Here is a 14510-nt window from a genome sequence, read left to right on the forward strand (position 1 = left end):
GTTTTGAAGAGGGAAAGAGAATCAGTTTGGCGGAGGTGAGGAGGGAGGGCGTTCCAGGACCGCGGGAGGACGTGACCCAGGGGTCGACGGCGGGATAGGCGAGACCGAGGGACGGCGAGGAGGTGGGCGGCGGAGGAGCGGAGCGTGCGGGGTGGGCGGTAGAAAGAGAGAAGGGAGGAAAGGTAGGAAGGGGCAAGGTGATGGAGAGCCTCGAAGCCTAGAGTGAGGAGTTTTTGTTTGGAGCGGAGGTCGATAGGCAACCACCGGAGTTGTTTAAGAAGGGGAGTGACATGCCCAGATCGTTTCTGCAGGAAGATGAGCCGGGCAGCGGAGTGAAGAATAGAGCGGAACGGGGCGAGAGAGGAGGAAGGGAGGTCAGAGAGAAGGCTGACACAGTAGCCTTCAAGCCCTGCGCTCTTTCCACAGCTCTTTCTTCTAGGCCACACTGCTTTCCTGACAGGCAACAGATACCCCAGTTATTGTTAGCCAGTGTTACTGACATTAAAACAAATCTTCTCCTCTGAATGTGAAAGTCAGCCCTCTCTTCCACTCACAAGAATAATTGTCCAAACAAACTCAGCAAGCCAAGAGTAGACCAACAGGTGATTTGTTACCGTTACTGCTAGTGAAAGTCCTAAATTGTCATAAATCACAGCCTAGATTACAAAATTGGCAGAATGAAATTAACCTGCATTGCCTAAGTACTTCTGATGAAATAAATGAGATGTCGTGCAGGGCATATAAAGACAGGGTCAGGTGGCACTTGTATTAATCAACTGAAAAATAACTGGTAAAGGACATTGCAGAGAGACATTTTCATCCAGGAGACTGGAAGACCGTTTCATTGAACAAAGGAGCTGATAAAGACAAGGATGAAGGGTTTTCCATTTCTTTTGCTGCTCCAAGCCCAGTTCTCCCATGCTTTCCCTGCAGTGTCCAAAATGCAAGAGGAGGAAAAAATGACATTTGCTGTGGTGAGTATTGCAGGTGAATTATGAACGGGGAAACAGTTTAACTGCTTTTGAAATGCTTACTTCAATGGGGGCTGTCCTGTTTTGAGAATTGCTGATTTTCAGAAAGTACAATAGCCCTAAAAACTGATGTCAAATACGTATTTACGTACATATCCGTAATTTATTTACTTATATTAACGTCTGTCTCCCCCACGGAACTGTAAGCTTGTTATGGACAAGGAATGTATCTACCAAATCTGTTGTCTTGTTTAAGCACTCAATAAATACCACTGATTTGTTGATTGATTAGTGATTTATCTTGATTTATTTTTAATTGGCATTTTTTCAACATTTACTATGTGCCAGGCAGTGTTCTAATCACCAGGGTAGAAACAAGCTCGTCAAGTTGGTCACAGTCCCCCTCCCACATTGGGCTCACAGTCTTAATCCCCATTTTGCAAATGAGGTAACTGAGGTACAGAGAAGTGAAATGACTGGCCCAAGTTATTCAGCAGAGAAGTGGCAGAGTCAGAATTAGAACCCGTCTCCCCACCTCGTGCTCTTTTCCCTCAGCCATGCTGCTTCATTTTTTTCAGTGGAAAGTTCTCACCGAGAATGAGAGCGGCAGTGTCGTTCTCTTGGCAGTTTGTTTTCTATCTAACTTTTGCTGCCCAGTGGTTTAGAGATGGAGGAGGGAGGGGTCCTCAGCAGAGCTAATTTATATAAATAATAATCATAATATCCCCAGACTGTTGGTTCTAATAAGAACAATAATGGTGCTATTTAGTAACAGATCAATGAATCTAGGGTATTTACTGAGTGTTCCTGCACATAGACCACCGTATTGAGCCCTTGAGAAGGTACTATAAAATAGTTGGTATACACATTCCCTGCCCACAAGGAGCTGACAGACTATAGTCCCTACTATAGATTTACTGCGTGACGAGCACTGCGATAAGCCCTGGGGTTGCTACAAGATAATCAGGTTTGACATAGGCCCTGTCCCACATGGGGTTCACAGTCGAAGAAGCTCCTATGGCAACCAGAAAGTCCACCCTAGGGGTCTGTTTTTTGCTTAGAAACCATGGAGGGCAACCTGACTTAGAATTTTGGGGGCTAGTCTCCTGAAATTCAACAGAATGTTAGCCCTGAACTGAGAGGGAATGTTAGGGTAAATCTTTCACCTATTTAAATTAAAGAACTGACAATTTTAATTTCTAAATGATTTTGTTTTTTCTAAAAAGATATCTCCAGGCTTGGTTTAACGAGCTTCCCTCCTCCGCTGCCTCTGTTTTGAATTTTATTCTTTAATCTGCTTCGCGGCCGGACTGGCTTCGATCTCTGAGGGTGCCAGAGTTGCAGCGGTCGGGCTGGATCAAGGCAGTAGGGATAAGGGGCAAGGGGCCGTAATGAGATTATTTATCTAGTAGCTGCTGGGTGGAATGAGCTGTGTATTGTCTACAACCTCAGACTCATTTCCTGCTGTCAAGGGGCTTTCACTCTAATGCAGGAAGCAGACATCAATTACTTAAAATCAGTAGAGACAGAATAAAGTGGTTATACTGATGACTTTGTATCTCCCCCAGAATTCAGCACAATGCTAGACCCATAGCAAGATCTTGACAAATACCACCATTATCATTGTCGATAACAATATAATTAATGCATATTATTTAGGATTATGAATTGTAAGCTCTTTGAAGGTAGGGATCTTGTCTTGGATTCCTTACGGTACAATAAGAATAGACACATTATCTGCCCACAACGAGCTTATGTGTCTGTAATTTATTTATATTAATGTCCGTCTCCCCCTCTAGACCGTAAGCTCGTTGTGGGCAGGGAATTTTTCTGTTGTTCTATTGTACTCTCCCAAGCGTTTAGTACCGTGCTCAGCATACAGTAAGCGCTCAATAAATATGCCTGAATGAATGAATGCATGAATGAGTTCTGGGGGGAAGAAACATAATGCCTTGATGGTCTTTATCTTGCATCAGAATTATCTAGAACGTTTCTACAATCTGAGAAACATGAAATGGAAGTTTATGAAGGATGGGGATGCAGTCGTGGAGAAGATCGAAGAAATGCAGGAATTTTTCGGCCTGGAAGTGACTGGGGAACTTGATGAGGCAACGCTGGAGGTGATGGCAAAGCCCAGATGTGGGGTGCCAGATGTGGCTCTCTTCGAGGTCCTGCCGGGAAACCCCAAGTGGAAATCCAATGCCCTTACTTACAGGTAAGCTGCATGGAGACAGGAATGACAAAACTCAATGGAATGAGTTGCAGGAACTATTGTTATTGAATCTGTGTTCCCCCCGAACTCCAATCCCTCCTCCCGCCTCTTCTGCCTTAAAGGATCCTAAACTACATCTCAGATATGTCCCAAGCTGACACAGATGAAGCATTTAAGAAGGCGTTTCAACTCTGGAGTAATGCCTCCCCCCTGACGTTCTCCAAGATCAACGAGGGAGATGCCGACATAATGATTTATTTTGCCCGTAGAGGTAACTGCACTAAAGTTAAGTTTGGCTGTCCTCGATGAACTGGAGAATTGGAAGAGACTTAAACGTCTTCTTGTCTTGTTTCAGATCATGGGGACAATTCACCTTTCGATGGACCCAATAACATCCTGGCTCATGCATTTCAGCCAGGTCGGGGTATTGGTGGAGATGCGCATTTTGACGCAGATGAGACTTGGACTAAAGGCTCTAAAGGTAAGGGAGCATAACTCAGTCAAAAAGCCAGTAAGTACACAACTGAACAACCAGTCAATCAGTGGTATTTATTGAGTATTTACTGGGTGCAGAGCACTGAATTAAGTATTTGGAAGACTACACTACAACAGATTTGGTAGGCATGGAGAGGGAACATCATAGTCTAAAAATAATAATAATAATGGTATTTGTTAAGCGCTTACTATGTGCCAGGCACTGTACTAAGACCTGGGGTAGGAACAAGCAAATCGCCCTGGACACAGTCCCTGTCCTACACTGGGCTCACAGTCTTAATCCCCATTTTACCGATGAGGTAACAGAGACACAGAGAAGTCAAGTGACTGGTCCAAGATCACACAGCGGACAAGAGGCGGAGCCAGGATAGTGGATAGATCGAAGGCCTAGAAGTCAGGAGGATCTGAGTTCCAATCCCAGCTCCGCCACTTAATAATAAGCAGACCCTTTAGGGTTTGCCTTCACCCTGTTTTACTTCTCTGATGGAAATGAGATCACTAATTACAGAACCCATTGGCAGTGTGGGTTATTATTATTATTATCATTGCCATTATTTTGTGGTATTTGTTAAGCACTTACTCTGAGTCAGGCACTGTACTGAGCACTGGGGTAGATAGAAGATAATCGTGCTGGATGCAGGCCCATCCCCTCATGGGGCTCACAGTCTTAATCCCTATTTTACAGATGAGGAAATGGAAGCACAGAGAAGTGAAGTGACTAGCCCAAGGTCACACAGCAGACAAGTGGCAGAGCTAAGATTAGAACCCAGATTTTCTGATTCCCAAGGCCATGCTCATTCCACAAGGCCACGCTGCTTCTATTTTGGCTACCTCCATTCTGCTCACTTTATACCCTCTCTCGGGCAGCTCATCCACTAGCATAATTCAAAGCAACTACATCCATTTGGGGGATGACACCCAAATCTTTCTCTCTAGCCTTGACCTCTTATTTTTCACACAATCCCACATCTCCTCTTGTCTCTGGTATATCTCCACTTAGATATCTTGCCCACACCTCAAACTCAACACGTCAAAAACCAAACCCTCATCTTTCCCCTAAACCCATTCCTACCCTGCTCCATTCCACCCTTCCTTTTCTCGGCCCCATTCTTTTTTTCCCACCTCTGGCTCACTCAAGCCAGGGAAATCTTAAAGAGGGGTGGACGGAGAGGAGGTTGTAGGGAGAGATTATAGCAACTCATTTAGTCTTCTGGAGATCTCTTCATACAGAGATTAGTTCACGGCTGCTAAGCCACGAGTAGCCCACTCCCCAGGGTTCCCACCTTGCCAGGCATTTTCTGGGCCTTCCCGCTTGAGCAGAGTGCAGGGAAATGGTTCGAGTAAAGGAAGGGATGTGTGCATAGTCTGCATAAACTATGGACTACCTGGAAGTCAGAATGGTCAGTCAATCAGGCAGCCCACTGTACTAAGTGCTTGATGAGTTCAAAGCACAGTACTAAACGCTTGTAGAGTACAATACAACAATAAACAGACCCCTTCCCTGTCCATCTCAGCTGCCAATTGCTCAACTCTTGGGTTTCTAATCCAACTCCTACATTAACTGCCCGGTTCCAGGCTGGTAGAAGACCCTCTGTTCAGCTATCCTCAATCCTTCCCCAAATCTCACTAGATCCAAAAGAATGCATCTTGAAAACCAAAGCAACGCAGCTCAGTGGATAGAGCATGGGCCTGGGAGGCAGCAGGACCTGGGTTCTAAGCCCAGCTCCTCCACTTGTCTGCAGTGTGACCTTGAGCAAGTCACCTCACTGCTCTGCGCCTCACTTACCTCATCTGCAAAATGGGGATTCAGACTACAAGCCCCACGTGGAACATGGACTGTGTCCAACCTGTTTGGCTAGCATCTAAATCCTGCACTTAGTACAGTGGTTGGCACATAGTAAGCACTCAACAATTACCATAAAAACCAAAACTAACAAATGAACCAAAAAACGGACTTACAGTGAGTTTGACCACAACTGAAATGTTTTGTGTTTCAGGTTATAATTTGTTCCTTGTCGCCGCCCATGAGTTTGGCCATTCCCTGGGTCTTTCCCACTCAACCGAACCTGGGGCACTGATGTTTCCCACCTATGCCTTCTCGGATCCCAAAACGTTCTCTCTTTCTCAGGATGACATTAATGGTATTCAATCCATCTATGGTAAGCTGCGGTTCCCAGTCTGACTCTCTTCAATCAATTAATCAATCAATCAATCAATCAATTACATTTATTGTACAGTTGTACTAAGCCTTGGGAAAGTTGTCTTGTCTTATGCCATCGAGTCGTTTCCGACCCATAGCGACACCACGGACACATCTCTCCCAGAACGCCCCGCTCTCCATCTGCCATCGTTCTGGTAGTGGATCCATAGAGTTTTCTCGGTCAAAATCTGGAAGTGGTTTACCATTGCCTTCTTCCACGTGGTAAACTTGAATCTCTGCCCTCGACTCTCTCCCATGATGCTGCTGCTGCCCAGCATGGGTGAGTTTTTACTTGTAGCAGATTGCCTTCCACTCGCTAGCCACTGCCAAGCTAGGAATGGAATGGCTAAGCCTCTGCTTGACTCTCCCTCCTGTAGCCGAGACTGGTAGAGGACTGGAAACTCTCTAGGTGTCACCCTGAGAGGGGCTTGGGAAAGTACAAGAGAACAGTATAACAGACAGTCTATCATGAGAGATTGAATAATGCTTTGGGTAGAGTGAAGGCTCTGGCTTCTTATACAATCCATCAATCATATTTATTGAGCACCACGTGCAGAGTACTGGACTGTGTCTGGGAGAGTACAACAGAGTTGGTAGACACAATCCCTGCCCACAAGGACCTTACAGTGTAGGGGGGAGACGGGTGCTTATATAAATTACAGATAGGAGAATGGCAGAGCGTTAGAGCTGTGGGGCTGTGGGTGAGTTGCTCAAGTGCTTAAGGGGTACAGACTCAAGTGCATAATGATGCAGAAGGTAGGTCGAATTGGGAAATGGGGAAGTGAGGACTTAATCAAGAAGGCCTCTTGGAGGAGATGTGATTTTAGCAGGGGTTTGAAGATGGAGAGCGTGAGTGGTCTGGCAGAGGGAATTCCACACCAGAGGGAGATTAGGGGCAAGAAACAGATGAGATCCAGCTCCAGTGAGTAGGTAGGTTAGCATTAAGAGGAGCCATTTTCACAGGAAACAGAAGGAAATGGGTGGCACTTGGGAGAATATAACAATAAAAAGACAAATTCCCTCCCCACAACAAGATTACAGTCTAAAGAAGAGTTTAAAGTTTAGCGCTTTGCTTTCATAACTCCCTCTTTAACACTCCTTAAAATAGCCATGCAACGAATCTCCAGTTACAATCAATCAGTTGATAAATCCATGGTATTTATTAAGTGTTTACTGTGTGCAGAGCACTGTGCTAAATCATTTGGGGAAGCACAATACAATAGAGTTGATAGCTACAATCCTTTCCCTCAAGGAGCTTTCCAGCTACAAAACAAAACTGGATATAAAACAACTCCATCTAGTTTTTCTCCGTCTTTTTGCAGGTTTATCACCTAACTCTGTCCAACCAACGGGATCCTCTGCACCCAAAGCTTGCGACCCCAGATTGACATTTGATGCCATCACCACTCTCCGGGGCGAAATTATTTTCTTTAAAGACAAGTAAAAAAAATCACATCAAGTCTTTCCCTTAAAGGCATACAGTTGAAATCGATTTAAAAAAAACATCAGATCAGGTGGTCTGAGGCAAAAGACTCATATAAATCAAGCAGTGGGGTTATCGTAAATTGAAATACACTCTGCCTCTCTTCTCTACTCCCAGTCCACTTGATGGAGGAAAATTTCTAAAGGGATTTTCTGCCATTAGATGCTGGGGCTGTCTAATACCAATAGTGATCTGGGGACAGGAGAGGAAGGATTTTGTTCAAGAGGACAAAAGAGAGGCAGGATTTCTTATATTAATCAATCAATCCATCAATCAGTGGTATTTATTGAGCACTTACTGTGCAGAGAGGATTGGATTAAGTGCTTGGGAGAGTACAATATAGCAGAGTTGAATGACATAGTCTCTGCCCACAAGAAACTTATAAGTCTAGAGGACAGTTAATAGAATAGTCCCACATCTCACTGCCTGCTCAGCTGTATCTGGGAGGCATTTGAAAGGCCATCAGTCATAGGATCACTGGACTGAATCTTTGGGAGAAATTATTCAAGGCCCAACTTTCTCCTTTCCCGAGTAAAGAATCTTCCTCCTCTGTAGGAAGCAATTACCTTTCGGTGGTGGGTCTGAAACAGACTTGCCTCAAGAAAGAGACTCGTTCATGGTTACGGTCAGCTCTGTATTAGAGTGGGGGTAGGGGAGGAAGCCGTAATTACCTCTCAGGGCTCCACAGAGGCTTGTAGTTTCTACCCAAAGTGATGCCGTGACTTTACATTTTTACGCACGTTCTCTGCTGTGTTTTCAAACTGCCAATTAGATACTTCTGGCGCAAGCATCCTCAGATGACATCGGTCGAATTCAATTCCATTTCTCTATTTTGGCCGACGCTGCCAGAAGGCATTCAAGCTGCTTTTGAGGACAAGGAAAATGATGTGGTTTTTCTCTTTAAAGGTAAATAGCTGTCTCTGTCTGAACTTCTTCTTCATCTTGGTCTTGCTTGGAAGCAGGGGATGGTCCCGTTGAGTGTTCTAACGGTTTTGGAAGTTAGTAAATCTCAAGTTGACCCCAGTAGGCCCTAGAATAAGCCTGAGGTAAGAATTTTTTCAGGGCAAGAAGAGTTGCCTTTGGTCTACCCCAGGGTTTAGCAGATAGTAAGCACATAATAAGTGCCACAAATAAATAATGAGGAAACTCAATCCATAGGTAATCAATCCGTGGTATTTATCAAACCCTTACTGTGTACAGAGCACTGTGCTAAGCACTTAAACTCAGCTTAGATGGTATATGGAATTAGTAAATAAAGGACTCAGTTCTCTCCAGGGAAATTAGGTGAGCATCTCCCAGAGAGGTGATCGAGAGAACTTGTCTGGGTCCCCTAACCAACAGTGCCTGGGTATTTAATCCCCATTTTCGAATGAGGAAACCGAGGCACAGAGAAGTTAAATGACTCACCCTAGGTCACACAGCAGACAAGTGGTGGAGCTGGGATTAGACCCCAGGTCCTTCTGACTCTCAGGCCCGTGCTCTAGCTACTCAGCAAACTGCTTCTCCGGTTAATGGTAACCTTTCCAAACCCTTGACTTCTGACAGACAGACAATACTGGGCTCTCAGTGGATATGACGTACTTCCGGGTTATCCCAGGGACATATCCCTGTTTGGCTTCCCGAGAACCATTAGAAAAATTGATGCCGCTGTTTCTGATAGTAGAACAAGAAAGACGTACTTCTTTGTAGATCAACAGTATTGGAGGTAAGCTTCAGTGATTTTCCTTCTTAGGGGAGGGTCTTTCTAGGGGAGGGGAAGGGATAAGTTTTAATTCCTGTGATAAACAGCTAAAGGTTTTCCACCAACCAATTTTAATGTGTCTACATTAATCCAGTACCAAGCAGGCCAAGATGGTCAGGGAGATAAATTAGCTGAGTGGTCAGTGTGTCCAATTTGGCACAGAGAAGGAAATCTTTTGGTGATCACAGAACGTTCACTCCCAAAATGTAATCTACTATGTCCGTGCAAAAAACACTATTGTTTATGGAAAAAATATGCAGCATCTATTACCAGTGTATCTTAAGTCTTAGACTAGCCACAGTTTAAATAAGGGCTAGGCGCAGGCATTATCTAATGTCTATTTCAGAATGCTTCTCTTTTGCCTCTTAAGCATCCGGTCCCTTTTGGAGTTGGTGAAACAAAATTTTGACAAAACTTCCTTTGCATCGAGGAGCACATTTTAGGCTCCTTTGGGCTATTCGGGAGAAGCTGCTTGCTTTTCTCGTGGTCAACTACATATGGCCTATTGCATGTTGCCTATTAGGACTGAGAAAAGGTTTCTGTCTTTGTTCCCAGTGAAAAACATTGAAAAGCAAGGCTTACTATCTGCTTTGAATTTCAAAAAATGATGAATAATATTTGTTATTGCTGTTATGCCTTCTATTCATAAGGGATCCAAATATCTACTTTGGACACCCTAAAATTAATTCAATTTACCCTAGCAACACCAGGTAAGACAGCTAGTGTTTCATAAAATATACTGACCCACTAATTTGCCATCTTTTTTTAAATTAGATATGATGACCAGAGAAAATCGATGGAAGAAGGCTACCCAAAGCTTATAGCAAATGACTTCCTTGGGATTGAAAATAAAATAGATGCGGTGTTTCAGATAAATAGTAAGTCATTTGTTTGAGTCATTTCATTCTCAGAAATAACCAGCCCCAGTTCTACCGGACTTTGTTTTCTCCCTGGTGATTGGTTAGGTACTTTGGGGGGAGCATTGATTCTTCGAATCACGGGGCAGTGGGTGGAGAGGGTGGGGAGGGCTAATTGCTTGTAGCTTTCATCATGCAAGTACTAATGCTTTGCAAGTTCCTCTAAGAAGCCAATTTCAGCATTGAGGAAACTGGGATTGCATTTAGCAAGAGTTGCTTGCTCTGTCGTGGTCATTTAATATTGAAGAAGTAATAAAAGATAAATAATTTCATTTTTCCTCCACCAGGGTACTTCTACTTCTTTACTGGACCACATCAATACGTATTTGATCCTTATTCCCGGAGAACCATTGCCATTAGGAGAAGCAATAGTTGGTTTAATTGTTGAAAACTGCGTCTTGGCTTGTTACCCTGTAGACCGTAAGCTCGTTGTAGGCAGGGAACCAATTTAGTTGCATTATACTCTCCCACGTGCTTAGTCCAGTGTTCTGCACACAGTAAGTTCTCAACAAATACAACTAATCGATTTCATACGCATTACCAAACATGCTCAATAATTACCTTGTCAGCGTCAACTTTCAAAACAGTCATCATCTGTTATTGTTCATTTTTCTGAAAAAAACATTCAGTCCAGGTTTCCCCGCTCCTCAAGAACCTCCAGTGGTTGCCCATCCACCTCTACATCAAACAGAAACTCCTCACCATTAGCTTTAAAGCACTCATTCAGGTCTCTCCCCGCTACCTTCCCTCACTGATGGCTTACTACAACCTTACTGCACACTCTGCTCCTCTCACGTCAAAATACTCTTTATATCTCCAACAAACCCTGGCCTATTTTCTTCCTTGGTCCTGGAAGCACGCCCCTCCCGCTGCTTCATATCCAACAGTCCACCACTCTCCGTCTTTCAAAACCATCCTAAAATCCCATCTCCTCTAAGTGGCCTGCACAGACTGAGCCCTTTATTTCCTCTATCCACTCTCCCCTCTGCACCAGCTACGCCATTGGCTGTGAACCCCTTGAGCATTTTGATACACACCTCACCTCCACAATACTTACATAAATATCATTATGCTCTACTATTTCCCTTGTCCCTAATCTATTTTAGCATCTATCACCCCAAATAGATTGTAAGGTCCTTACGGGCAGTGATCACATCTACCAACTCTGTTTGTATTGCACTTTCCCAAACACTTAGCATAGTGTTCTGCACACAGTGAGAGCTCTATCAATATAATCGATTGATTGACGGGGAGTCGGTATAAACATTATTTTTACATAATTATTGAACACTCAACAAGTGGAGTGTATTTCTCCACTTGAACTCACTTTAAAAAATCAATTAAATATATTGTTCGATTTATTCCCACTAGTGTATTGTTTTAAATTGTTTCTAAATAAAAGCTTAGACTGAAGTGGAAATGGATGTTCTTTTCCTTATGGTGTCATTGCCTCGGAGATTCTAGTTTTCCTCATGCTGTTCAAACCGGACTGGACCGGTTGTTCACTGATTGCACTGATTTCTAAATAGTATCGAGTCACCTGATCTTATTTATTGAGGGCCTATTCGGTACTCTTCTTGAAAGAATACAAATACAATCCCTGCCATTAAGAAGTTGACAGTGTAGTGGGGGAGTGAGAAACTGAAATGAATTACAGTGGGGGGGGGGTGATTTTCCAAGTGTTTAGGTGATACAGAAATGCTGTGGTGGCAGGAAGGAGTGTAGGGTGGGAAGATGAGAGGTTAGTCTGGGAAGGCTTCCTAGAGGAGGTGTGATTTTAGTAGGAGAGAGCAGTCATCTGCTAGATGGGAAGCGGGAGGGAGTTCCAGGCAGGAGGGAGAGTGTGAACAAAAGAATGATAGAGAGAGAGAGAGATGAGAATGAGGCACAGGGAGGAGGTTGGTATTATAAGAGAGAAGTGTGTGAGCTGCAGTGTACAGGATAAGTAAAGGGGAAAGATCTAACTGAATTCCTTAAAGCCAGTGGTCAGGAGTTTCAGCTCCATGAGTGGGGAGGAAAAATGAATATTTTCATAGGAGGGCCATACGATTTGTAATGGGGTTTCACTCGAAACAACCCAGTTGTTAAAGGTCCTCAAAACTGAAATATGTTCCTTTCTGCTTCTGATCATGTAACTAAAACAGGTTCTAGATTGTAAGCTTGTTGTGGGCAGGGACTGTGTCTGTTTATTGTTGTATTCTCCTAAGTGTTTAGTACAGAGCTCTGCACCAAGTAAGTGCTCAATAAATATGTTTGACTGAATGAAACAAGAGAAATACATCACCTCTTCTGGAAAAGGACATGCCGAACTATACATCTTTCTTGAAGCCTCCATCAGTTTTGGTCTAGTGGAGAGGGCAACCAGAATCTTCTTAGATTGTTCTGTCTTTTCCCCTGACTCGTGGGAAAATCTGCTCATGTGCCCTGGCAGAACCATGCTGTGGCCATAGGAGCAGCTCAGGTAGGGATAACCAGCTTCCCTCTGGCAGGGGTCAGAGAGATGAATTGAGCCCTGTTTTTCCTCTGCTCCTCCTCCCCTCCCCATTGCCCCTTCTCCCTTCCTCTGCTCTACCCTCCTCCCCACCCCACAGCACTTGCGTATATATGTGCATATTTTTATTCTATTTATTTTATTAATGATGTGTATATCTATAATTCTATTTCTTTATACTGATGATATTGATGCCCGTCTACTTGTTTTGTTTTGTTGTCTGTCTCCCCCCTTGTAGACTGTGAGCCTGTTGTTGGATAGGGATTATCTTTCTTTGTTGCCGAATTATACTTTCCAAGTGCTTTAGTACAGTGTTCTGCACACAATAAGCACTCAATAAATATGATTGAATGACTGAATGTGGGGAGGGGGTACAGAGGGGGAGAACCCCAACAAAGCAGTGAAGCAAGTAGGAAAAGCCTGACGGTGAACTCACCAGCGTGTCAAGATCTCCTAATCCATCTGAACCGATGAGAAGCTCCAGACCTCCGACGTTGTCAATTTCCCATCCAGTTGGTCTTCATTCAGTTTTATCCCAGTCCTTGCAGTGTTCCATTGGTCCTTTCCCTGTCTGGTACTGATATGGCATTGGACACCTTGATGTCCGGATTGGAGTTTTACTCATCTAGCCTCCCTCTGCCTCGGCGCCTGAGATCAAGTCCAGCAGCTCTGATGTGTCACCTGGGTTTGAAGGGCCCTGGGAGGAGAACACAATGAATAGGTCAAGAACCATGGCAAGGCTTTGGGGAGATAGATAAATAGAGACAGAAAGGAAAGAGAGAGGAAGAGAGAGAAAGAGAGAGTGGAAGAAGATGGGTTGGGTTTTTTTGGTTGTAGTTTTTTCAGTCCATGGAAAATGTCCTCGTCATTTTGATGGTCCACTGGGGGTCCTTGGCCACGCCTTCCCTCCTGGCAGTGGCATGGGTGGAGACGTTCACTTCGATGAGGATGAACACTGGACAAAGTATACAATGAGTAGGATCAGGATGGTCTAACCGGCGGGTACGCTTTAAAGAATTTCATTCATTTCATTCAGTCGTATTTATTCATTCATTCAATAGAATTTATTGAGTGCTTACCCTGTGCAGAGCACTGTACTAAGCTCTTGGAAAGTATAATTCAGCAACAAAGAGAAATAGTCCCTGCTCACAATGGGCTCACAGTCTAGAAGGGGGAAGACAGACATCAAAACAACTAATCAGGCATCTTTAGCATCAATATAAATAAATAGAATTATAGATAGATATATATACATGAAAGTGAAATGGATCTTACTACATAAGGAAGAGGAGCTAGAGGAATAATTATGACACCAATTAAGCCCTGAGATGGGGAACAGTCACTGAATCCCCATTTTACAGATTTTACAGAAGAGAAGTAACATGCCCCACCAGACAAGTGGGGAAGCTGACCCTGGAAGCTGCTCAGCAAATTTAATGATAATCATTAATAATAACTGTGGCATTTGTTAAGAACTTACCGCCTGCCAGACACTGTACTGAGCGCTGTGGTGGATACAAGCAAATAAGACTGGAAACAGTCCCTATCCCATGTGGGGCTCACAGCTACAGAAATGTGTCTGATAGATTGTCGTGCCGTACTCTCCCAAGCACTTAGCATGTTGCTCTGCACACAGTAAGCACGCAATGAATACGATTGACCGATTGACACCCAAGGAGTCACTCTCATGACGGCAAAACACTTGGGCCAAAACAGTCAGGTGTTGGTAAACTGATGATAAGCTTAAAGATGACAGAAGTAATGTATCGACATGAACAAGAGAAGTCCTGCAGAAGCTAAGCCTTCTCACAGGACTATGCTTCAATCAATCAACCGAAAGTATGCCAAGCACAGTTCTAAACCCTTAAGGTGGGGATCCTGTCTAATAATTCTACTGAAATCATTTATAGTTAAAAAAAAATTGGTATTTGTTAAGCGCTTACTATGTGCAGTGCACTGTTCTAAGCGCTGGAGTAGACACAGAGGAATCAGGTTGTCCC

The 14510-nt window shown here is 43.9% G+C and overlaps 1 protein-coding gene and 1 non-coding gene across 2 annotated transcripts; one reads left to right on the forward strand and one right to left on the reverse strand.

Moving 5' to 3' along the window:
- Nucleotides 1-770: 770 nt before the first annotated feature.
- On the forward strand, nt 771-11157 carry LOC100079007 (neutrophil collagenase-like). Its single transcript, XM_001509944.5, has 10 exons — nt 771-974; nt 2948-3186; nt 3306-3454; nt 3539-3664; nt 5676-5837; nt 7201-7318; nt 8134-8267; nt 8907-9066; nt 9877-9980; nt 10307-11157. The coding sequence occupies exons 1-10, from the start codon at nt 873-875 to the stop codon at nt 10405-10407; spliced, it is 1395 nt and encodes a 464-aa protein (XP_001509994.3). The 5' UTR covers nt 771-872; the 3' UTR covers nt 10408-11157.
- LOC114805994 lies at nt 6169-6305 on the reverse strand. Its single transcript, XR_003754125.1, has one exon. It is a non-coding gene; the product is annotated as a small nucleolar RNA SNORA7 (small nucleolar RNA).
- Nucleotides 11158-14510: the final 3353 nt, after the last annotated feature.

This window comes from Ornithorhynchus anatinus, chromosome 20, assembly GCF_004115215.2.
Source record: "Ornithorhynchus anatinus isolate Pmale09 chromosome 20, mOrnAna1.pri.v4, whole genome shotgun sequence".
NCBI lineage: Eukaryota > Metazoa > Chordata > Mammalia > Monotremata > Ornithorhynchidae > Ornithorhynchus > Ornithorhynchus anatinus.

Coding starts and splice junctions, on each gene's coding strand:
- LOC100079007 (XM_001509944.5), top strand. CDS start 873: ATGAAGGGTTTTCCATTTCTTTTGCTGCTCCAAGCCCAGTTCTCCCAT. Junction 3,187..3,305: donor TCCAATGCCCTTACTTACAG/GTAAGCTGCATG, acceptor TCTGCCTTAAAG/GATCCTAAACTACATCTCAG. Junction 9,067..9,876: donor GTAGATCAACAGTATTGGAG/GTAAGCTTCAGT, acceptor TTTTTAAATTAG/ATATGATGACCAGAGAAAAT.